The 26,031-nt window shown below is 41.3% G+C and overlaps 1 protein-coding gene across 3 annotated transcripts in view; it reads left to right on the forward strand.

The window, feature by feature from the left end:
* RASIP1 (Ras interacting protein 1) overlaps positions 1-26,031 on the forward strand; it is a 122,958-nt gene that overhangs the window by 62,505 nt on the left and 34,422 nt on the right. For all 3 annotated transcript variants that reach the window (XM_089690945.1, XM_089690946.1, XM_089690947.1), the window contains exons 6-7: positions 1,840-1,877; positions 14,964-15,115. In XM_089690945.1, coding sequence (XP_089547071.1) covers positions 1,840-1,877; positions 14,964-15,115 — 190 coding nt within the window. The remainder of the gene's footprint in view (positions 1-1,839; positions 1,878-14,963; positions 15,116-26,031) is intronic.

The following is a 26,031-nucleotide window of genomic DNA, read 5'->3' on the forward strand; positions in this document are numbered from 1 at the left end:
ACAATAACATGGGTCAGTATGTAATTATTTTTGAAGTAGCAAAACAAATGTCTGAATACTGGATTTTATTTTTAATGCACTTTTTAAATGTCTGTAATTGAATGTATGTACAGTATTTTGGTTGCAATCTTAGTGCCTATCTCTTGTGTAATACTTTGATATGAATATGTTTCATTTGAACAACGAACTGTGAGTTTTAAAAAGCACCTAAAATGCATGCATGTATGAACCATACATTCTAGACAGGCATCCAACTAAACATAGGCTCCAATGGCATAAAACAGATACCATTAGATACCATACAACATAAGAACTGCCATTAAAGCATGACCCAAGTCATGATTAAGTAGGATCTTAATTCTCAACTCTTAGGCAAGAATGGCCAGCAGCAGTTCATCCGTTATCTTAATTTATTTATCATTTAGGATTATGTAGCCTCTTCCATCATGCTTCCCTCAGACAAGGATTTGTAGCTTCTTTTGTTTGTATTTCTTTAGCAGCTGTAGCTGAGAAGAATTGCTCCAAATTATATCTGAACTAGAAGACTAGAGTCTGGAGCAAGTGAAAAGCAGGGGTCTTTGAGCAGGTCCCAAGCTGGAGATAGTGTTTAGCAACTCCACTTTTGTGGGAAAAAATAGCAAATAAAAATATATTATAGCTTATAAAATTATGAATCAAGTCCTATTCTAATTGAATGCGTTTCAAATTTACCTCTCCTTTTTTAATCTGCAGCGCTGCCATTTTCTGTCAATTGCAATGCAATATGGCTACCTGGAGGTGTTCTGTACACATATGGCGTATAGAACGCCCCCTGAAAATGTCATCTCCTGTTTGTGTGATTGGCTTATTGATTTTCCCAGAAGTCTGTACTAAGGCTGGCCATAAATTATACAATTTTCTTGTACAATTTTCCTTTAGATTTACCATATTATAAGAGGTGAAACCTAAACACTCTCAATTTGTTTGCAACCAGGAAACCCTTTGCACTACATACATTAGCTGAAGGTAACTCTAAAGGAAATTTAATAAGAAAATTGTATAATGTATGGCCAGCTTAAGATACAAGACAATTTTTGGCATCCCCTGCAACATAAATGTCATTTTTGGTGAGATACTCCCAAAGGGAAATCACATCTAAAGAGATGCAGACCTTGCCAATTTCCTCACTGGAACTGTGCAGGTGCAGCAGTTGACTGATAATTATAAAACCACTCCCATACAGATTCACTCTTCACATGGACACAGACAAGCAAACAGGTACTTCTTCAGAATAACAAAAGGTAGGAATCTTCAACAACGTTTGCAATGTACATAGATAACCCAGAGGAGAATGCTTTTTTTTTTCTCAACAAAAATGGGCTTACTCTTTAAGCCAGGGAATTACATTTGATGATGCCACACTGGAGCCAGATCTAGCAAACATGGAACACATCCAACCTATCTAGCAGTCTTATTATATTAGGTTCTGGACAGGGGCAGACTGACAACTCATGGGGCCCCTGTGTCCTCGCCAACACCCAAAAAAGCCTATAAAAAAGCCAATGAAAGGTACCAGGGGCATCTCATGGGGCCCCCTACTGACCCCGGGCCCTCGGGCAGTGCCTGAGTATTCGAATGGTCAGTCCGCCCTTGTTTCTGGAACAGTTGAGGGTGGTGGGATGGTGTCTTATAATTAGTCTTCAGTTTAGATCTGCTTTTTATGTTTACCCGTGCCAACATCTCCTTTCCATAATGGTACTTTTTAATAAAGCATAGAAATCTTCATATGTTTGAACGTACTTTTTTGAGATGTAATAATAATAATTATGATAATAATAATTTAATACTTTGTCCATACAGGAGAAAATTAAAGAGATTGGAGACAAACAACCAGAAAAGTGAGTAGTGACCATTTCCCGAGTTTTCTCTTCATTTGCTTGTGGCAGGAGTCATATCTTCCCTGAATTGATAGATTTCAGTGATACATTGCTGTCTGAAGTCATGCTGCTATGTTTGCTGTTTCAGTGAGATGTGTTGATGATAGAGTTAGTATATTTATGGCTCTCCAGAAGTACAGGGAAAGAGGAGCCTGTGTCACTTGAAGCTCTGGTGATAAACAAGAAATATAGTTTTTAGAAAGTTGTATATCCTTTTGTTACTGAAATTATAGCTCGTCTGCTACCATCTATTAATGCCAGTACCAGCTTAAAAATATCTACTGCCAGTGTAGAGAAAGTTGTCATTGTAAGATTCTCCTAAGTGCTGGATTTATTTAACTGATGCATTTAAAGTGAACCTGTGCTTAGATTGTGCAGGGCTAAGGAACAGGCTCATTAGCTTCTTTGCTGCTTATCCATACACTCTCTTTGCTCTCCCACCTTTCTTATCAAACTACAGGAACAAGAAAAAGAAGTGCTGTTTATACTCCATAGTGATCTGGTTGGAGCTGTCACTGAGCTTAAAGCAGAACTACACTGCATGTGAGCACCGCTAACCAAAAGCACAATTTAATTCATTTTCATTAATCAACGCAAGCTCACCCATCCATCCATGTCCTAATGCTCTATTTTACATTTATGCTGGCCATATATGGGTCGAAATTCGACTGATTTTTCGTCTGAAAATCGGACCTAAGAATAATTGGCCGATTTTCGCTCTGTTAGTGGGTCAATGGCACCGGCCGATTTTCGTGGTTCCTCCCCTTTTCAGTGATCGGGCATCTTGGAAAATCCGTGAAAAACGACCACGTTTTGACTCAATGATGGTCAAATCGTATGATCGTTTTTCCGAAAAGAATATGTGCATGAGCCGTGACCTGGAAGGAACAGAAGTTTTGCATGTTATATGGGGTGAATTTTATGACTCGGTCGGCCGATTTTCAAAATCAATGATGGCACCATTGGATTACGGAGCAAACGTCGTTTTTGATTTTTGGACAAAAATCGTTCGGAATTCGAACAATGTATGATCTGCATTAGTCTGGCTGAAAAAAGACAAAAGTTCATCCAGTTCAACCATTAAAAAAACAAAAAAGTTATAATCCTATACCCACAGTTGATCCAGAGTAAGGCAAAACAAAACAGCAAAGCATGATCCAATTTGCTCCTGCAGGGAAAACAATTTCTCCCTGATCCCCCGAGAGGCAATCAGATATTCCCTGGATCAACTTTACCTATAAATGTTATTATCCAGTGATATTCTGTGTATCTAGGAAAGAATCCAGGCCTTTTTTTAAAGCAATCCACTGAGCTGGCCAGAACCAACTCTTGAGGGAGTCTATTCCACATTTTCACAGCTCTCACTGTGAAGAAACCTTTCCGTGTTTGGAGATTACATTTCTTTTCCTCCAGACGTAAAGAGTGCCCCCTTGTCCTCTGTGATGACCTCAGGGTGAATAGCTCTACACCGAGTTCACTATATGGACCACTGATGTATTTATACATATTGATCAGATCCCCCCTTAATCTCCTCTTCTCAAGAGAGTATAAATTAAATTTTGCTGAGAAATCCCTTAGAAAAACATCCCCCTAGCATTTCTGGCAGTAGCCAGTTTGAGTGTCACTGGAGATGTCAGTGACACCAAGTTAGTTCCCCCCAGTGTCAGAATGCCCGCCGCAGTCCCGCTATAAGTCGCTGATCAGTGCCATTACCAGTATATGAAAAAAAAAATCCAGTATATATACCGCCATTTGTAAACACTATAACTTTCATGTAAACCAATTAATTTACACATATTAGGATTTTGTTTAGCAAAGACATGTAGCAGAATACATTTTGGCCTAAATTTATGACAAAATTTGATATTTACAATTTTGTATTGGACATGTTTAATAGCAAAAAGTCACAAATATTGTTTTTTTCTCAAAATTGTCAGTCTTTTTTTGTTTATAGCGCAAAAAAATGTAAAATGCACAGGCAATCAAATACCACTAAAAGAAAGCTCCATTTGTGGGAAACAAAAAGGCATACATTTCATTTGGGTGCAGCGTTGCATGACCACGCAATTGTCAGTTAAAATAACACAGCACCACATTGCAAAAAATGGCCTGGTCAGGAAGGGGAGTAAATCCTCTGGAGGGCAAGTGGTTTAATCTTCGTCTGATTACAATGATGTTGTAAATAGATGGGGTTAGTAGAAAATGAGAACATTTTATTTTTCTCTGCACAGGTTTACATTAAGCCGATTGGCCTGGCTATTTTAACCATTTCAATACGGGGCAATTTTACACCTTCCTGCCCAGGCCATTTTTCACGTTTCAGCGCTCTCACACTTTGAATGACAATTGCGCAGTCATACAACATTGTACCCAAACTAAAATTTTATCATTTTCTTCACACAACTAGAGCTTTCTTTTGGTGGTATTTAATCACCGCTGGGGTTTTTATTTTTTGCTAAATTAACAAAAAAAGGCCAAAAGTTTTGAAAAAAAACACGTTTTTCTTTGTTTCTGTTATAAAAGTTTACAAATAAATAATTGTTCTTCATAAATTTAGGCCGAGATGTATTCTGCTACATGTCTTTGGTGAAAATAACCCAAATTAGGATGTATTTTTTAGTTTGTAGGAAAGTTATAGAGTTCACAAACTATGGGATATATCTGAATATTGATCAATCCTGAAGTACTGACAGACATTCTAATTTCTTGAGGTCCAAGAATGTCAGAACAGTACAGATATCCCCAAATGATCCCTTTTTGCAGAGTAGACAGTCCGACGTACTTCATAAGAGGAATGGCGAGTTTTTTGAAGTTGTATTTTTTTTGTCATAATTTTTCGGAAAATGAAAAAATTAAAAAAATTATTTTCACTATTTTTTTTTACATACTGTCACCAGTGCAGTACAGCGTCATCATATAACTGGCATGGCGGTGAACAGGGACACTGACTGGTGACAGTATGAAAAAAACTATATATATATTTTTTATTTTTTTATTATTTTTAATTTTTTATTACATTTTTAAAAACATTTTTAAAGATTTTTTTTTTCAGATTTTACTATGACCAAAGTAGTACAATGTTACCATAGTAACATTGTACTACTTTGGGGAAGTGATCAGTATTTTTTTTTTTTTTACACAATTTGCTTATAGCAAAGAATTACTTTGCTATAAGCAAGCATTTACCTGAATGAAATCGATTCATTCAGGTTTTTTTTTTTTTTTTTGTGCTTAGCTGTGATTTGGCCACAGCTAATCACATGACATGTGCATGTGACCTGCTGTGACCATTCACAGCTAGGCACTAGTATACAATGGATGGCATGAATGAAGCCATCCATTGTATACAACTGTCATGTGACCTGCTGTGATTGGTCACAGCAGGTCACATGGTACCGGCAACGGGGGCCGGTACTCAGATCTGTCATCGGCCGTGTCCGAGGTACACGGCCGGTGACAGATCGCGCTGCTGCGCGGCTCTGCAACCGCGCAAACTGCGCATGTGTGGGAGGACGCCAAATGGCGTGCACCCGGAAAGCTAGAGCATTTTTGCGGCCGCCAAATGGCTATAGGCCGGACGGCTAATGGTTAAAACCCATAATAACCATTAGATTTCATTTTTTTTCATAAACATTTACACTGCAATGTTTCAAACTGCATGGAAAATGATAAGATCTGTGCCATTATTGCTTATGGGACTGTCATCTAAAGATCAACTCCTCCGGTACCTTCATTCTTGCACGGATTCCTGTGCTGTACTGAAGTCACAGTGTAAGTCCTGTTTCATATGAGCTTCAGCTTGTATAGGACCAGTGTGAACAGTAAGCTTTGACAAAGCATTTACAGAGCTTTCAGGAAGCTTTGTTGAAGCTTTTAAAAAACCATTCAGCTCCAGTTAGCAAATGTTGATTGCAGATCCTAAGGGAGTGTTGATTGCCACTTTAAACAAGCTGTTAGCAGGTTTCAGCTTTTCTTGAAGCTTGTTGAAAGTCTTTTGAAGTCTGCTAGCAGCTTGGTTAAAAGGCAATCAATATTCCCATTAGGATCTTTGTTCAACATTCACAAACTAGAGATGGATACTTTAGAAGCTTCAGTAAAGATTTCTGAAAGCTTTGCAAATCCGTTGTCAAAGCTTGCTCGCACTGGTCCTATACAAGCTGAAGCCTGTGTGAACAGGCCTAAGAGTTTCTCACAGTGTAAATTAGAAGCTGCCGCAGGTCAGACAGAGCTCGCCTAACTTTGTGGTTGGAAAATGTGCAGCATCATCTAGCGCTGTACTCCGCCAGCCTTAGGCTAGGTTCACATCTGTGCGGGTGGTGCCGCTGAGGATCCGCATGAAAATTCGTGGAGCCGCACCACTTGCACAGAGAAATGCGGACCTGTGAACGGGTGCCGTTAGTTTTAATGGTACGCCACCCGCACTGGAAAACGGGCTGCATTTCCGGAAGAAGTGCAGGGACTTCTTCTCTGCGTCTCACAGGGCATAGGAGTCCATTCAAATGAATGGGCTCTCGTGCCTGCGCAAAAAGCAGCCCGCGCGGCTGCATATATGTGAACCGGTGCTTACTATCACTGGCTAGGCTCCCTAATTGATTCTTTCAATCATAGAGGCACCACCTCACATTTGGGTGTTACCAGTGGCGGACTGACAACTTATGGGGCCCCTAGGCAATAGGTGATCATGGGGCCCCTGTGTCCTTGCCCAAACTCAAAAAAGCCTATGAAAAAGGTACCAGGGGCATCTCATGGGGCCCCCTACTGACCCCAGGCCCTTGGGCAGTGCCCGAGTTTCCAAATGCTCAGTCCGCCCCAGGTAGTCTGCCCAGAAACACCCACCCCCTTCAGATTGAAATCTGCTTATCTAGGAATTTTGCTGTTTTTATAACCCCTCCTAAAAGCCGTATCACTGTCTGCATCAAGCCTGAGGGCTCTGCAGAGGAGTACAGAGGCACGGTGCTGTGATGTTTGCAGGAATCTACGCACAGCACCCTGCTGGCCGCTTCCTCCACCGCCATGACCTGCCTGCATTTTATTGAGAAGCCTAGTGATGATGTCACTGGATCTAAATTAAGGTATTTTTAAGAAAAAGGAAAGATTTACTCAAAATTTACAAGCATTTTAATACAAGAAATTTTTCTTTCCCTGAGAAACACGTGAAAAAAATGCAAGCTTATAAATTAGGAATGCCTACAAAAGCACAAAAACAAATGTATAAATGTATGCAATTTAAAACAATTAAAAGTAAACCAACCTTTAAAAGAAACCTTTCCGACTGACATGAGGCTGAACCTGCTGGCCTCTCATTCTGAAAATGCTAATTACCTGGCTGTTATGCGGACCCTCTGGTTTAAATACTTTAAACTACTAACCCGGAACAAGTAAGCAGATAAAGACGTTTAACTTTCCTCTGACTTTCCTGATTTGCATATGCTTTCCAGGTCAGAGACTCGTAATCTTTTGAATCCCAAAGTTCACTATAACAGCCAGGCATTACAGAAGACGGTCAGAAGTTGCAATCCCAATACTTTTACAATAAATGCCTACACTCTAGATAAAGACTAAGTATAGTAGTGCTAAATATAAACTGTTTCTAGGCCCACCCAATACTGATTATGTCTGTTTTCTGTAAAGCTGTCTACACATGCAAATCTGTCTACACATAAATACGTCTTGATGTACTATCTGTTAAATTTAGACTTGTACAGAAATCTAATCTTGCCTTACATAAGATCCAACACATACATGAAGGTTAGGTGAGATTGTATACATAAATGATTAACAGCACCATGCAATTAAGTAGAGCCAGATAGGCTTACACTTCAGCCTCTTCCTGTGCATCTCTACAGAGGATTACAGGACATTGATATCAAGACTGATTGAGGAACTATTTAAAGCTGATGTAAATTCATTTATTTATTTATTTTAATCAGCACAAGGGATACAACTTACATTTAATGCAAAGTGTCCCTTGTGCTGGTGCCAGCTGTCCTAGTTGAAATCTTAAGGACAGTCTTCCCAGAAGAGTTGAAGCTGTTATGGCTGCAAAAGGTGGGCCAATTCATTATTGAACCCTACGGTCTAAGACTGGGATGTAATCAAATTTCATGTATGTTAAAGGCAGGTGTCCCAATACTTTTGGCAATATAGTGTAGATATGTATTAATTAAAAACAACTCTTCAATGTAAATTTAACGCCTAAGATTAATCAATTTTTCTTTTTAATCAGCACAAGGGATAGTACTTACATTTAATGCAAAGTGTTTCTCATGCTGTTGATTTGCTGGTGACCTTTCTATTTGAAATCTGAAGTCCTCTGTTTCCCCCCGCCCCCATGTCACTGCAGCCATAATCTTCCAGTGCAGGTTATTATGACCGCTGCAGCTGTCACAGGCACTCATCAAGGGAGCTGACTGTACCCACCCTTTCCATCCCCCTCATTCATTCATAAAGCTGTACTATAGCTTCCATTAATGAAAACCTCTCTATAAATGGAAGAGTTGAACCTTTCATTCATCCACTCATTCTCCATTTATAGAGTTCTTTTCCTTGCTGGAATCTATAGTACAGCTTCTACGAAGGAGGAGGGGGAGGAAAAAGTGGGCATAGTTGGCGCTCTGAAGAATGCCTTTACAAGTCCAGTGCTTCTGGTAACCCCCACGGCACCAGAAAGCTATGGCTGCGGGGATGGGGCAGAGAACTTTGGTCATCGACAAGGACATCCTGCACCAGCACAGGGAACTTTGGATTACATGCAAGTGCTGTTCCTTATGCTGATTTTTAAAAACAATTTACTTAAACCTGTACTTTTTTTTTAATTATTGTAAATTGTTATTAAGGGCCGAAGCCCATTTTTTCAAGACAAGGTTACAACACTTTAGGTGTAAACGTTGCATTAACCACTTCCAGTCCGGACACTTTTACCCCCTTCCTGCCCAGGCCAATTTTCAGCTTTCAGCGCTATCACACTTTGAATGACAATTGCACGGTCATGCAACACTGTACCCATATGAATTTTTTAGCATTTGTTTGAGACAGATAAAGCTTTATTTTGGTAGTATTTATTCACCGCTGGGATTTTTATTTTTTTTGCTATGTAAATTAAAATGTCCAAAAATGTAGAAAATAAATAGTATTTCATCATAAATCATGGCCAAAATGTATTCTGTTATATTTTTAGTAAAAAACAATAACCAAAATTAATTTATAACCAAAAATTATAATTTTTAAACTTTTTTTTACAATTGTTTTTTATTTATTATTATATTTTTTTTACATAATGTCACCCTAGCAGTACAGTGTCACCATGGTGACACTGTACTACTTGTGGGGGGTGATGAAGATCTTTTTTTTTTTACACGGATTGCTTTTACACCCATAAAGGAGTAAAAGCAATAATTTCTCCTTCTCTCTAGCTGCATTCTTGCAGCCATTGAGAACTACTGAGTGAGCTGTGATTGGTCACAGCTTGTCATATGGTACAAGGCTGTTGTGAATAGCCTTGTACCATGTGACCTCTGTGATCATTCACAGATTTCACACGTAGTAAGCAATGATGTCACAAGTGACATCTTGCTTACTACTCTGCATGTAATCACTGATTGGCCAATCAGTGATCACATGATTGGGACCTCGTACAGAGGTCCCGTCCGACGATCGGTGTTCCACTGTGTCCGGAGGACACAGCGGGCACTGGATCGCGTTGCTGCGGACTCCCAGGGAGCGCGCACAAGCAGAGTGCGGGGAGGCCATTTATAAACGACCACCCGACCCTGCACTGCCACTGTCCAGCCGTTTCTATACAACGGCTGGACGGGAGGTAGTTAAAGAAAATCACAATAACAGAAACATAAGAAATTTGAACGTAAAATAATTAGACAGCATAGTAACCTATACAATGCATAAGCACAAAACGACATACACCTGCACATTGTTGGGTTACGTTATTTGTCAGAAGCTTAATAAGTAGAAAGGTGGGGGGGAGGGGGGAGGAAGGAAGTCTACTAAAGGGAAAATGGTCCCATGGTTCCCAAATAGATCGAAAATGACCTCAGTTATCACCCACTAGAGCTGTAAGGTATTCCATTTCTCTGATTTCCAAGATCGCTCTTAAGAGAAGATTTAGTGTAGTAATATCTACTGATTTCCCATATCATGGTATCACCCGTCTAGCAGCCGTCAGAATATGTATTCCCAATCTCTTAGACCATTTAGAAATGCCCCTAAAGGGTAGCCCCAGAAGGTAGTGTAAGGGGTCTAGGGGAAGGTTTACATTGAGCACTTGCTCCAAGACCATCTTAACTGTAGCCCAATAACCCACAATCTGTGGACAAAACCAAAAAATGTGCACCAAGGTGCCTACTCCTCCCATGCACCTCCAGCACCTGTCAGACAGATTTGGGTTGACCCCATGAAGCACTACAGGGGTCTTGTACCAATGCATCAATATCTTATATAAATTTTTTTTGTACACAACACGAGAGGTCTTAGTAACAGAATCCCAAATCATCTGCCAACATTGCAAAGTGATTGGGTATTGAAGTTCTTCTTCCCATCTCTTCATATACGGTGAGGGTTATCGACAAGAGAACCTGTATTGAGGAGTAGTTTATATAAAGAGGTAATAAGATGTTCTTGGGAGGGTAAACCTATACTTTAATATTTGTTGAAGAGTTGTTTTTAATTAAACCAGAGTGGGATTTTTATGCCCACATATGCAGTAGCTCTGATTTACTATTGCAGAGTAAAATACATGAAAGCTCAGCAGGCACAGACAGAGGCAATAGAAATGATATTAGCATGAGGACATAATTCCTAACAGTCTCTTATGACTACTTTAACACTTTAGAATCTGTTTTTGAATACTTGGGAGAGGTATGAATAATACCAGTGGCATTTCCATATAATCTTTCTTTTATAACTTTTTCATTTTAAGATTAGTGGTCCCTCTTCCCATCTTGGGTAAACAAAGTTAATAGATATCTTAGTCTCCTTTGGTTTATTTGTTACTCTGTATATTTTATTTTAAATCTTGGCAGTCTTAGCCTGGTAAATGCCATCCAATTGCTTTTCAGCATTGCAGGAAATTTTGTGTATTTTGAAAAACAATTCAGTGAACCTTCTTGACTTCACAGCATGTTACAAAGCTTTGCAATAACAGCATTATGTATGTATTTATTGGATTTTGTAACCCTGTGTAATGCGGCTTGATAGTGGAAATCAAAAGACATTTTAGTGTTGCATTGTCCCATTATGTGGCATGCTATGTGTTTCTTCATACAATTTGATATAGTAACACACCGTAACATCTGTGTCTTTATACAGCTTATATGGAATTCTCAGCTGGATACTAAACAGAAATGAGTGTTTGTTCTTTATTTGTATATAGAATGATTATTTCACTGTGTCCTGACTTTCACAATGAATATGCATTGTGCTTCAGATGTTTTATTCATGGTACTTTAAACACATGGAAACCAAGAATTTGAGACGCTGGGCCCATCCTGTTTATTAGTTTCCCTAGTGTGTAGAAGTTCACACCATTTTTGATCCTCTGCTCTATTTATTTTTGTTCCTAGCAGCCTTATGTCACTTAATCATTCATATTACAAAGTGCTTTCTTCAAAATAATTAATGACACTTTCTTTAAAATATTTGCTTTGTCTACAGTTGGGAATCTCAATATGTCTTTCAACAAAGCCATTTTTCATCAAAGTCTTGCAGGAGGCTCACAGGTGACACTGGGCTAAGCTCTATTACTAAAGTGGAGCTAAGCTTGTGTGAAGATTTGCTTTGTTATAGGGAATAGTTAGAAATGGAATTGGGCCTTAGTAGTACCCTGAAAAGCATTCTATTTTGTCTGGAATTCCTCCTGAAAAATATCAGTGTACTTCCTGGTATGTGAAGGTGCCTCGGCACTCCTGGCCCAAAACCCTAATAGCTATATATCAGCAGTGTGAGATCTAAGGTGCTGCTGTTTCTGACTGCTAGTCGCATGAGATTTGGAGTGAGATCAGGGGCGGACTGACCAATTGGAAACTCAGGCACTGCCGAGGGCCGGGGGTCAGTAGGGGGTCCCATGAGATGCCCCTGGTACCTTTTTCATAGGCTTTTTTGAGTTTGGGCAAGGACACAGGGGTCCCATGATCCCCTATTGCTCGGGGGCCCCATGAGTTGTCAGCCCGCCCCTGAGTGAGATACGATGATGTTATTATTACTGTGCTGCTCACACAGCTGAAATCTTTGATCTGAGGAAACAAAGCTCTGTCTCTACCTAGGTGGCCCCTTCCACACCAGGGATCAGTGCAGAACAAGGCATGATAAGTCAGTAATGGGGAAAGATAAGCCGCAGGAAGACCACAGGCAATACTAGTGACAAGTCCTTTGCCTTTTTTTAGTCACAGCTTCCTGTCCCTCTTTAAGAGCCCTTAAAAAAATGTGCAAGATTTATCGTGCTATGTGCCTCATATAAAAGAATATTCTACATTTAATAATACTGTTTGTTCCTTGCTTAAAAAGTTGCATCAATCCACTAATTCGGCTTCAGGCAGGAGACTGAAGGCTATGCAACTACTTCTTTTTTTGTTTGTAGGCCCCAACTATTTTGGGGCTTTTGAACATTGGGAACTGATGTTTTCCTACATGCAAGTCAGTAGCAAGGCAAACACAGCTTTAACAAGCTTAGGCTCCATGTTCACCGGGACGTTTGGAAAACTCTTCTGAACGATGGAAACTGACTGCTGGAAAACTTAGGTTAAAAATCGTCTGTTTAGCTGCGTTTGCATACCGCGTTTATGCGTGTTTATGTACGTTTGTATTTAGAAGCGTTTTTTAAAGGTAACATCAGGAGACCTTCCAAAATGCCAAGAATGCACTGAAAAACAGTAAAAAATTAACAATTTCAGACATTTTAAGATAAATAGAGAGAGCAGAAACAGAGAGAGCAGTATGTGTTGAGATGACCGGTCTTTTCTGGTTGTATTCACTATGGATCCCATCATGAGCATAATGTGGCACATTCTACCATTTTTTCCTTCACACGAAACCTGGAACTGGCTGCGCTGGTGTGCTAGGTCCATTTGAATACATGGAAAATGCTTTGCATGCATTTCTGATGATGAAAAAAGGCTCTGGACAGCAGTTGGATATGGAACAGTTAAAAAACGCTTCTAAATGCAAAAGCTTATAATCACGGTTAGCTGCAATTACAAGTGTTTGGCGTTTGAAACGCTGATAAAATCTACTGAATGCAAGTTTGGGGCTTTCAAAAAAACTACTGTAAACTCAACTGCCTGTAAATGACTGTAAATTACATAGTGTACATGGACAGATAGGAAACCATTAGGGAGAGTTCAGGGGCTGCTAAAAAAAAACACAGAAAAGCTCCTGAACGTGAGTTTATCAGCTGCAGAGTACATGAACCCTTAGAAGCAGGTCAAAAGCAGGTCAGAAGAGGCTAGAATCTCAGAAGAAGAAACTCAGCAGGATATCAGAAGAATCTCAAACTGACCTCAAATGAAAGCTGAAAGCATACTTTAATGTGTCCATCTACACAAGACTTGCACGTCAGCAAAAGTACTACTAATGTGAGAAAGAATTATCTCATACATTGTTTAGTGCATTCTAATCCTTAGCTTTATTATTAAATACATAGTTCAAAAATGCAGCTCTAATAAAAGCCTTTCTTTTCTTCCTTGCTTGATTGGAAGGCATGCTGCAATTTCTCCTGCGCTCTAGGGCCCAGACCAGTGGCAAATAAATGGAACCAACACCAGAGCAAGCGACCACCAGTATATTTCAAGGTTGTGCAGCTCCAAAACAGGGCTGGGGAAGCCCGATCGATACTGCAAAGTGAAACAAAAAACAAGAAGCACACCAACCTTGCGCATTACCTCAGTAACAGAATTTATTAATAGAAGATAGGTACTCACAAACAGCGAATAAAATCAGGCATGTAGTCCTCAAAGGGACTTCAAAGATAAAAAGCCAGCGCGAATCCCATCATGGGGGTAGACACTCAGTATAGCTGATGCGTTTCGAAGGCTATGCCTTCTTCCTCAGAGCTCATTGGAAGGCATGATTGGAAGGCATGTCTCAGTAGTGAGGTCCACTTTACAGTTGAAGGACTCCTGGTTTGAGGTGTTGCAATACGGTCACACTAGGTTCATTGTGCTTTGCCTATGTCTCAAATATTTTTACTTATGCCCATAATGCATTTCTAAGATGCCTTGACTTTTCAGTTTTGCTGCTCAGTTAATCCACCATCATGTATTTTGTGGATTTACTAAGCGCTAGCTGACAAGAGCAATCTATTGCTAAAGCAGAACTATAATCAAGTATGTAAATACTTAGCTGAAATACATGTATTTGGGTTTGTTCACCAAGCCAAAGACCTTTAATGCTTTTCACCTATTTTTGAGATTCAGGTACCATTACCAAAAGGCATAGAAAGGCCCTGACCTCACTTTTCTCCACTGCAGTTAAAGCTATAGAGCTTGGTCAGGGACATTCCCTAGGCCTTGGTTGGGAAAAAACACAACTGAAATGCTGGAAAAACACTTTCCTTAGTATTCATTTAAATTATAAGCCATATATTCTCTTTTCGAACATGTTTTTAGCTAGTCACAAAATTCGTTTTTACCAAATGTTAAAAATATAAAAGTTGTACATTTACTTGTTACAATATACAGTGAGTACTTTGTAGCTATAGCCCACAGTGCACCTTTGACTATGGGCATATCTACAAAACATACTGAAATAATTGCTACATTTGAAGGTTTTTCTTATTTTTCTTAACATATTTTAATGTTTTACTTTAATGTATTACTTGTTCACCACAGCTTGCGTGCTACAGTGACATAATATCAGTTAGATGGTGATTGTTGACATTCATTGTTTTGAGTTTAAAGGCTTTTACAGTTTGTGCACTGATGAAAAGCATTTCTCTTTTCCTGACACTTTTCTCTACATGGACTGTTTTTTTCCTGAAAGTAACATTGCTTCTGGTTGAGTTATTTGATAATGATAAGAACATTTTTTTTATTATTTCAGCCAACAGGACAGAAGTTTTTTGAGCACACTGGGGATTGAGGAGGTGGCCACTGATCTTCGGCCCTTAATGCTATGGATGGCGAATTCCATGGAACTTCTCAATTTTGTGCAGAAGAAAATCCTAGATATGGAAAAAGAATGGGATTCAGAAGGTTTACATTAATTTATTTTTTTTTTTTCCAAAAAAAACGTTTTATTGAAGTATGAAAGGTAAACAAATGATAGACAGATACGGATCGCAGTCCGTGCAAAGTTTCTAGTACGTTCTCCCGTAACGCAGACGGGATCAGGACAATATATTAATTTGTAGAACATCAGAGGACGGAGTTCCACAGTAAGGCAAAAGTGATAGACGTAACCATAGCAATACTGACAGTAGCATGTACTTTAGATAATTATGGTATACACTAGGCTCTATGTAAGGAAAGTATACATAAGCGGATTCTGAAGTGGTCGTCAAAAGTATCCTCTCAAGGCATCTATGACATATATTTCCATCTCAAAAAAAATGTGGGTTACTGTTGTAGAATATTGTTACATCTGTATAGCTATGGGTGTTCCGTACCGAATGAGAATAATAGCTAATTAGACTATGAGAAAAGAGGGTGTAAATGAGAGAAAGAAAAGAAAAGAAAGAGAGGAGCGTGGGGATGGAGGAAGAATATGAGATGAGATATCAAAATGAGGTGGGAGGAGACGCACATGACAAATAGAAGGGGGGAATGGGGAGAGAGAGATGGAGAGAAAAAAAAAAGAGAGGGGGGGGGAAGTGGTTGGATGATGAGGTTCATATTTAAATAAGCATAACCAAACCAGTTACATCTATTCGTAACAGCCTGGCTGTATCTAATTCATCTTTTTAATTAGCGATACAATTCAGTGAATGACCGTTAATGGAGTTATTGCCGAGGTGAAAGTTCTAGAGGCCTTCGGTGTCTCCAAATCTTTCTCGTTCAATCCCTCAGCAAGCCAAGGTAAGTATCAGTAGTTTGGAAGTGGGTCCAACAAGCCCAAGTCTTCCTGAATCGCTCGGGGTGATCTTTTGCCACTGAGATCAGTTCCTCCATTTCAGCAATCCTCTGGATCCTAAGAATCCACTCTCGTACGGTGGGAATATAGGCTGATCGCCAATGAACAGGGATACACTGCTTTGCCGCATTTAACATGTGTAATGCAAGGGACTTACGGTAAATCCTCACCGGAAGGGAGGAGTGATGGAGTAGACATTGTGCTGGTGTAAAGTCTAGGGTGTAAGTGGTTACTTGTCTAATGATGTCCAAAATTTGTCTCCAGAAGGGCTGCAACAGCGGGCATTCCCACCATATATGGAGAAGAGTACCATTTGCCTGGGAGCATCGCCAGCATAAATCTGGCACTTTAGGATCAAATTTATGAATCACAGATGGAACTCTATACCATCTGGAAAAAAGTTTGTAGTTGCTTTCTTGTGTAGAAACACATATGGAACCTTTATGCATGTGATCGTAAATGTGGTTCCATTCCTCAGGTGAGATTGAAATTTCTAGATCATGCTGCCAGGCTGCACAGGCCTTCAGTGAGTGAGATGTATTGGAACTTTCCAATAGGGAATATAATTTGGATATTACATGCCTCTGTGGGAGATCTGTAAAGCAGAGTTTTTCGAAAGCAGTAAGCGGTCTTGAATAATCCTTTAGATGTGGGGAGTTACGTAGAAAATGGTGGATTTGTCTATACATCCAAGGCGTTAAGGTAAGGGCTGGCCACGCCTTTGTAATGTCTTCTCTAGATCGGAGCTTAGAATCTTTGAGAAATTGACGTACTGTTAGGTTATCTTCCCGTCTATACCCAGCGAGAAAGGTCGTAGACATCCCTGGAATAAAGTCCGGGTTCAATTTGATCGGAGTGAAAGAGCTCGGAGAGGAAGAAAGTACTTTTTCCTGAAACACTTGCGCGCTACATCGTAAAGTGGGACCTATAAGTGGGTGCATCCGAAATTCAGAAGGGACATGGGCGGTTTTCAGCCATGGGGAGGTGGAAAGTGGTATCTTCGAAAAATCAGCCTCCAAACCGACCCAGATCTTATGAATGTGATTCGTGGTCCAGTCTACTAATCTGGCTAGGTGGCAAGACCTGTAGTAACGAGAAATATCCGGTAATCCAATACCTCCATTCTTCTTGGACATAGTGAGTTGGGTGAAGCTGATTCTTGGGCGTTTATTATACCAAAGAAAAGAGGAGCAGAGCGTTTTATATGATTGAAAGAATGAATTTGGTAATTGAATTGGTATTGTTTGTAGTAAATATAATATTCTGGGGAGCACGTTCATCTTAAGTATGGCTGCTCTACCAAACCAAGAGAACCAAGGTTTATTCCACATCTGAAGGTCTTTGGAAATGTTACGTAAGAGGGGTAGAAAATTTGTTGCATATAGTTCGGTAAGATGGGATGGTAGTTGGATACCTAAATAAGTGATAGTTTCTCGTTGCCAGGTAAAGGGAAAATTTGATGTCGCTTGTTTAACCACCTCCGGTTTTAATGATACATTAAGCGCTTGGGATTTAGAAAAGTTAATTTTGAAGTTAGCCAAATACTGAAATAATTTGAAATCCTGTAACAAATTAGGTATCGTGATATGAGGATCCGTCAGGAAAAGCAGTATGTCGTCAGCAAAGGCTGCCACTTTATGCGTTTTACCATTGATCAAAATCCCTTTAATGTTGGCATTATCTTTGATGCAATTCAATAAGGGTTCCAGTGTAAGAATGAATAGGAGAGGTGACAGAGGGCATCCCTGTCTGGTCCCGTTGCTGATCAGAAAAGAGTCTGATAGGTGTCCGTTCACTCGCACTCGCGCTGTGGGGGCTTTATATAGAGACATAAAATAGGTCAAAAAGCGCAAAGGCAGTCCAATGCCAATCAAAACTGCCTCTAGGTAATCCCAAGCTAGTCTGTCAAACGCCTTCTCGGCATCTAGAGAGAGAAAGAATCCGGACTGTTGATTTTGGGTTAACCAATGATGTATATTTATGGCCCTTATTGTGTTATCTCTGGCTTCTCTTCCCGGAACAAAACCCACCTGATCCGGAGATATGATGGATTCTATAACATGTAGTAGACGATTAGCCAGAATCTTGGCAAAGATCTTCAGATCAACATTCAATAGGGAAATTGGTCGGTAGTTCGCTGGGGACGTGTGATCCTTATTCTCTTTGGGTATAACCGTAATGTGAGCCTCGGAAAGATTGCGCATGGACTGCCCCGGAGTGTTTAATGAATTGAAAGCCTGGAGAAATGGGAGTGCTAATACGTCAAGAAAAGATTTGTAATAAGAATTAGTAAAACCGTCAGGTCCTGGACTTTTACCAGGTTTCAACTGCGTAATAGCTTGTTGTAGTTCCGCTAACGTCAGAGCACTCTCTAAATCTTTTGCTTGCGATCTAGAGATCTGTTTAGGAAGATATTGTGTGAGGATTGACTGTATAATGACCTCGCGTGGCCTAGTATCAGCTGCTGATTTGGACGGTAGGGATAAATTATATAAATTAAAGTAATACTCCTCAAATTCCGCTGCAATATCCGACGGTGTTTTCAGTGTGCGTCCATTTTTGGAATGGAGCTGATATACAGTCATGGCCGAAATTGTTGGCACCCTTGATATTTTTCCTGAAAATCAAGTATTTCACACAAAAAAGGTATTGCATTAACACATGTTTTGCTATACACATGTTTATTCCCTTTGTATGTATTGGAACAAATATAAAACAGAGGCAGAAAAGCAAATATGACATAATGTCACACAAAACCCCAAAAATGGGCTGGACAAAAGTATTGGCACCCTTAACTTAATATTTGGTTGCACACCCTTTGGAAAACATAACTGAAATCAGTCGCTTCCTATAACCATCAATAAGCTTCTGACACCTCTCACCCGGAATTTTGGACCACTCTTCCTTTGCAAACAGCTCCAGGTCTCTCTTATTGGAAGGACACCTTTTCCCAACAGCAATTTTAAGATCTCTCCACAGGTGTTCAATGGGATTTAGATCTGGGCTCATTGCTGGCCACTTCAGAACTCTCCAGCGCTTCTTTGCCATCCATTTCTGAGTGCTTTTTGACGTATGTTTGGGGTCATTGTCCTGCTGGAAGACCCAGGATCTTGGACGCAAACCCAGCTTTCTGACACTGGGCCCTACAGTGCGACCCAAAATCCTTTGGTAATCCTCAGATTTCATGATGCCTTGCACACAGTCAAGGCACCCAGTGCCAGAGGCAGCAAAACAACCCCAAAACATCATTGAACCTCCACCATATTTTACCGTAGGTACTGTGTTTTGTTCTTTGTAGGCCTCATTCCGTTTTCGGTAAACAGTAGAATGATGTGCTTTACCGAAAAGCTCTATCTTGGTCTCATCTGTCCACAAGACGTTTTCCCAGAAGGCTTTTGGCTTACTCAAGTACATTTTGGCAAACTGTAGTCTTGCTTTTTTATGTCTCTGTGTCAGCAGTGGGGTCCTCCTGGGTCTCCTGCCATAGCGTTTCATTTCATTTAAATGTCGACGGATAGTTCGCGCTGACACTGATGCTCCCTGAGCCTGCAGGACAGCTTGAATGTCTTTGGAACATGTTTGGGGCTGCTTATCCACCATCCGGACTATTCTGCGTTGCAATCTTTCATCAATTTTCCTCATCCGTCCACGACCAGGGAGATTAGCTACAGTGCCATGGGTTGCAAACTTCTTGATAATGTTGCGCACTGTGGACAAAGGCAAATCTAGTTCTCTGGAGATGGACTTGTAACCTTGAGATTGTTGATATTTTGCCACAATTTTGGTTCTCAGGTCCTCAGACAGTTCTCGTCTCCTCTTTCTGTTGTCCATGCTTAGTGTGGCACAGACAGACACACAATGCAAAGGTTAAGTGAACGTCTCTCCTTTTTATCTGCTTTCAGGTGTGATTTCTATATTGCCCACACCTGTTACTTGCCCCAGGTGAGTTTACAGGAGCATCACATGCTTGTAACATTCTTATTTATCCGCAGTTGTGAAAGGGTGCCAATACTTTTGTCCAGCCCATTTTTGGAGGTTTGTGTGACATTATGTCGAATTTGCTTTCTTTCCTCCCTTTTTTTGTTTTGTCCCAATACACACAAAGGGAATAAACATGTGTATAGCAAAACATGTGTTAATGCAATACGTTTCGTGAGAAATACATGATTTCCTGGAGAAATATCAAGGGTGCCAACAATTTCGGCCATGACTGTACGTGCCGAGCAGCCTTTTTGGATTGTAAAGCCCGAGCAAGAAATTTGCCACTCTTATTTCCATGTTCGTAGAAAAGTTTTTGTTGAAGAATAAAATTACGTTTAGATTTCTTTTCCACTACCTCGCTGAGTTGTTTACGTGCTTGCTCCAGTTCAGTAAAAGATCTTAATGCCATAGATCGTTTATGGGAGCACTCAAGTGTGCGGACTTTGTGCAATAATGCGTTGAATGATGCTTGCGCCATACGTTTCCGTTTAGACGAGATAGATATTAGAATTCCACGTATCACACATTTGTGCGCTACCCACCGTACGAGAGGGGATGTTTCCGAGGATGCATTTTCTTGAAAGTAGTTCGTCAAAGAACTACGGATCTGAAGAATAACTGATGCGTCCGTTAGGAGAAATGGGTCCAGTCGCCATATTTTGGAAGTACTTGGTGTATCCAGGAATTGCAAAGTGATCATAATCGGGTGATGGTCTGAAAGGATCTTTGGTTCGATCGAGGCTGACTTCAAGGCGTATAAATCTTGTTGCGAAAGGAAGAAATAATCAATTCTTGAATGGCGTTTGTGAGGCGCAGAGTAAAAGGTGTAATCTTTGTCCGAAGGGTGCAAAGTACGCCATGCATCATGTAGGAGAAGGTCTTTCAATTCAATTTTAATTTGCTTAAGTGCTTGAAACGGGATGGATGAGACCCCCGAAGATGTATCTTCCAATGGGTTCAATGCTACATTAAAGTCGCCGCCTAGAATCACAATACCCGATTGAAATGTAGCAAGTAACTTAGCTATGTTACGAAAAAATCCTACTTGTGCTGTATTGGGACTATAAATGTTGACTAAGGTAAGTGGTTTATTAAAGAGGGTGCCTTTAAGAAAAAGGAATCTTCCCTCAGGATCCTCGAGCGATTCAGAAAGTTCAAACGGAAGAGTTTTGGAAAGTAAAATGGATACCCCCTTGGCTTTCACCTCCGTATTAACCGAATGGTATGCCGTGGGATAATGAACATTGGAGAATCTAGGGACTTGGTCTGCTCGGAAATGAGTTTCTTGGATAAAGAGCACATCTGCACGAAGGCTTTTCATGTAGGTAAGAAGTTGCGAACGTTTTTCAGGTACGTTTAGGCCCCTCGCGTTAAGAGAGGCCACGGAAAGTGTGCGAATTGACCGATTCGATGTGTGGTTGTTCGTCATTGTGCAATCTACCCAAAAGGGTTGCTTAAGGGCAATATGTGTACCAGAAAAGTATCACGCGGGTAGGGAAAAAAAAAAAAAAAAAAGGGGGGGGGGAGGGGTAGAGGGGGGCAGGGGTGATGAAAAGGGGAGTAAAGAATAGTATAAAGACTGTAAAGAGACTAGTATGAATTAACAGAAAAGTTAAAATAGAGACGGAATCATAAAGGAAAGATTCAAGAAATTTGAAGAAGAAGAAAGGAAGTGTTAGGTGTATGCCCCATAAACCCAAATGTATGTATGAGGCTATTTCCCTTCCACTTCCTTTAAAGATTATATTCCAGAGGTAGAATAGACCAGCTACTCTATCTCATAGTACAGCTCCCAAGAATTGGTTATTTGCAAAATGTTATCTGGGAGTCTGAAATTAGAGTCGGAGGGTATTCAAACCCAGAGACGGCCGATTTGATAAAATACAGAATAATCTGAAAGAGGCCTAACTCTCCTGAGTAAAAGGTGTAGAGGGGAAGTAATCTAACATGAGGTGTCCTTGACACATAAACGTAGGTGGGAAATGGCTCATTGAAGACGAGAAATAAATAATGTGTAGCAGGGGGTGGATAAAGGCTAGAGTATTATATGCCAAAGCATATAGAGCAAAATGGTGTATGTATCCACGTGGACCGTATCAAAGCTCAAGAACAGTGAAGTGTAACTATATGAGTGGAATTGAATGTGTACCAGAGAAAAAAAACAAAAAAAAAAACAAAAAAAAAAACCCCATAAGTTATGAGAGTATTACATGTGAATTTGGACAGATACTGAGAAAGTACAAGTCACTTGCGCATAGCTTAAATTAACTGTAAATATGTTTTGTTATCACAGGTAAAACATAATGCAATCTATAATCTGTCTTTTCCGTAAAGATGTTGTAAACCAAGCTAAATAAACAACCAAGTCAACTAACGAGAGATTTCCATATGCCATCTCAATTGCGAATAAAGATATCTACTTCACATGAAACATTACATGACAGTAGCAACAATATCACTTATGAGTAAACTGGCGTGTAGGCCTCAGATCAAACCTCTACTTAAACCGTATTCTAGAGACAATAGAAATATGAGACCCAACGCGGGGATGTAATATATCGCTGAACACCCCGTTGCTTACCGAACAGATACAGGATGGTGGGGGGGATGTGTCCAAAAATCCGTGGCCCAAAATGATCCCGTTACTGATCAGAGCAGCTAAATTTTTGGGGCCAAACTAGACCCGACCACGGAATAGACTGTTAACGTAAATATCAAATATGACGGTCCCAACTCCCATAGCTGAGATAGCACCCTAATCATATCTAAGTAGAAGGTATGTAATAAGCCAGGGCCCAAATTGCATATTGAGGCATTTCCCATTGCTATGCAGTACGCAAACCATTTAAGGAGAGCAATGGGGACGTGCGAGAATACTATTAAAATATTGTTTACAATGATCAAACCAAAAGATAAGGGTCAGAGATATTTATGTATAACGGTACATGAAGGTGGTCCGGAGTCCCAGGAATCCAGATTACAGCATCATGTCTTAGTATACAGTAGGAGCGAAATACGCCTCTCCGTGCAATAATAAGCCATATGGGCTGCTATCCTCTGTCAATACAGTAACTATATGTGTAGAGGCTAGGCCCAAGGCGAATCAGAGTTTATAGAGAGATAGACATGACATATAACTTTCAAAGACCATAATATTAAGATTCAAATAGTAGGATCATAAAGACTCCCCAACCACCTGTAACACGTTCTCAATATAGTGGGATCCAGAGAGGCAGGCCGCAGCCCAAACAAGGGCTTAGCCCGCATCTCTGGATCCCAACCGCGTTTTCGCTCCTATATCCGACAGGGTTCATCATGTATTATGTTGGGCCTTTACTTACCACGCTAGTAAATTGTAGCACTGGTAAGGATATTCACAAGAATATCAGTAGGGTTGTCCTGACCTAGCTCATCAATACCACAACCGAGGGTACAACAACAATTATATGCCAGCAAGACAAATATATATCACTGAGAAATAATATACGTAAAAGTTTTAACAACGTGATACGATACACATACCCTTAAGTCCAGACTTCAGGTATACCAGAGAAGTTAGATATGACATATAACGGAACCTAGAATACAAAGAGAAGCGCATACTCGATCCACTAGAGGAGTAGTCTCGAAGTGCGGGGTTGCTTATACCCCTTCGCCTTAGTAGGTGGTAACGGGGAGAAGTTATTCATGGCGCGCCTTGCGGTGTGCAGGTGATGCTGGTAGACTGTCTCCAGTAATAAGCCTCCCACGAACCGGGGAAGTTGAGGCTTGATGTGTTAACTTGCGTCGTCTGTCTCCGCTCGAGGGGCCAGTAGATTGTGCTTCCATAGGGCCTTCATCTGGCTGCGATTGTAGAAAAGGTTCAGTGGACCAATTTGGAATGTCAGGTAATGGGATACTCAAGATTTCACAGAATGGTGCAAGATCCTCCGGAAACCTCATGAGAGCTGATCTCCTCAAATGTGTTGCAGAGAGACCAAACGGGAACTTCCAACGGTAGGCGATACCTTTAGAGCGAAGTAGATCTAGTAAAGGGCGTAGGTCTTTCCTGCGTTGTAGGGTAAGATGGGAAAGATCTTGGAATAGTTTAATTTCGGAATCCTGGTATAACAAGCGTTGTTTATCTCGAGCTCTGCGTAATATGTCCTCTTTAAGTCGGAAGTCGACTAGACAGCAAACTATATCTCTCGGTGGGTCAGAATCTCTGCCTTTAGGACGCAAAGCCCTGTGGAGGCGTTCAAACTCAATTGGAGATTCATGTGGTCTTTCTAAAAGATCATTAAAGATGGAGAGAAGAGTTTGGGCAAGGTGGCTAGGCTCAATTGCTTCTGGTACACCGCGCACCCTTAAATTGTGTCTTCTTCCCCTATTATCCAAATCTTCGATGTGACGATCGAGTTCTCTTAGGTGCATGGTGTGTGTGTCAACCTGCTTACGCATATCATGGATAGCAAGGCCTTGCATATTGACTTTATCTTCTACCATGTCCAGCCTATAGGCTACTGCCTGTAAGTCAATGTGTAGCTCAGCTATTGCCGAGGAAAGAGACTCTTTGATATCCGACGCAACCGCTTTCAAGTCTCCTATGGTGAGGTGAGCAGGTTCAGAACGACCCGCTGCGGCAGCCGCCGCCATGCTCAAAGGCTGAGAAGAGAACTCCTTTGCAGGCGAATGCAATGGGGATGCAAGGGCGGATGAATCCGCGTGATCCGGAGTGTGAGATCGAAATAATTCCGGAATGCTGCGATTAGCCGGACCACCTGTACGGCGAGGGGATCTGGAGCGAGGAGTGACAGCCTTCTTATCTGCTTTCCCCATGTCGGCAGCGACTCTTGATTCTGATTGCGTAGCCCCACCTACGTGTGTCAAGGCTCAAGGAATTATATTACCATTTTCTCTGGGGTCAGACTGTGTCCCCCAAAACTAGAAAGTGAAAATAGGGATAGATAGTGGAAAACAAGCCCTAGGTTGTACTGTACGTCTCCACGTGCTTGAGATTAAAGGCGAGACAAGGAAGACACTTATTTTGCTGTGGAAATGCAGTGACTATCGCTGCCTTCCCTGTATATGAATCTGTGGGTGATGTAACGACCGTAAGCCTAATCTCAGCACAGCTTCCTTTTTTTTTATGGGCTGTAGCAAGGTCTCCGCAATAAGCCGGTGTTCCCTGGGTTTGTGTGGGGGATGTCTCGATGGACTCCGGAATGCCGGTAGTTGTCTGAGGGATGAGGTATGCGTGCTAGGCAAGTGATCCTCCTTTGGGTGTGATTGCAGCCAGCCTGTGTAGGGTGGGAAAGGTCCTGGGCCCACTAGGCCGCATTAATCCTCGCCACCCCTGTATCCCATATGGGGGGGAGGGAAGGTGATCAGGATGCTCCTCCAGGACGTCCTGACAGGCACGGAGGGATGACAGGCAGCAGACCACAGAACGAGCGGGAGGGGGGGTTATCAGTCCTCCCCCTTCCTGATCCTGCACCCACCTTCACACCACCGCTGACCGGCCCGTCGTGCACCAGAGGGCTCCGCGGCTCCACTCGGCCGCAACAGGCCGCACCAGATCGCCACCCCAGAACGGCTCGGAGGGATGACAGGCAGCAGACCACAGAACGAGCGGGAGGTGGGGGTCATCAGTCCTCCCCCTTCCCGATCCTGCACCCACCGTCACACCACCGCTGACCGGCCCGTCATGCGCCAGAGGGCTCCGCGGCTCCACTCGGCCGCAACAGGCCGCACCAGATCGCCACCCCAGAACGGCTCCAAAAGCGCCTCCGGCTGCCCGGCCGCAACGTAGCAGGGATGGGTGAGTAACCCGCTCAACCCTACCCTCTCATACGACCTGGATGCCAGTGGAGCATATATCGAGCCGCCGGAGCTCCAGGTCATGCGACTTGTCCGGTCGCCATCTTGGACACGCCCCTACATTAATTTATATATATTTTTTATACTTGAATTTTTATGAAAAGGTCATTCCATTCAAAACGTACAATTTACTTTGGCTTTTTGGCAGAAGTTGAAGAGTGAAATCACCCAATGCTTTCCTATCTATTATTATGACTCC

Source organism: Staurois parvus, unplaced genomic scaffold (assembly GCF_062004578.1).
Source record: "Staurois parvus isolate SC_StPar_1 unplaced genomic scaffold, SC_StPar_1.0 ptg000548l, whole genome shotgun sequence".
Lineage (NCBI taxonomy): Eukaryota > Metazoa > Chordata > Amphibia > Anura > Ranidae > Staurois > Staurois parvus.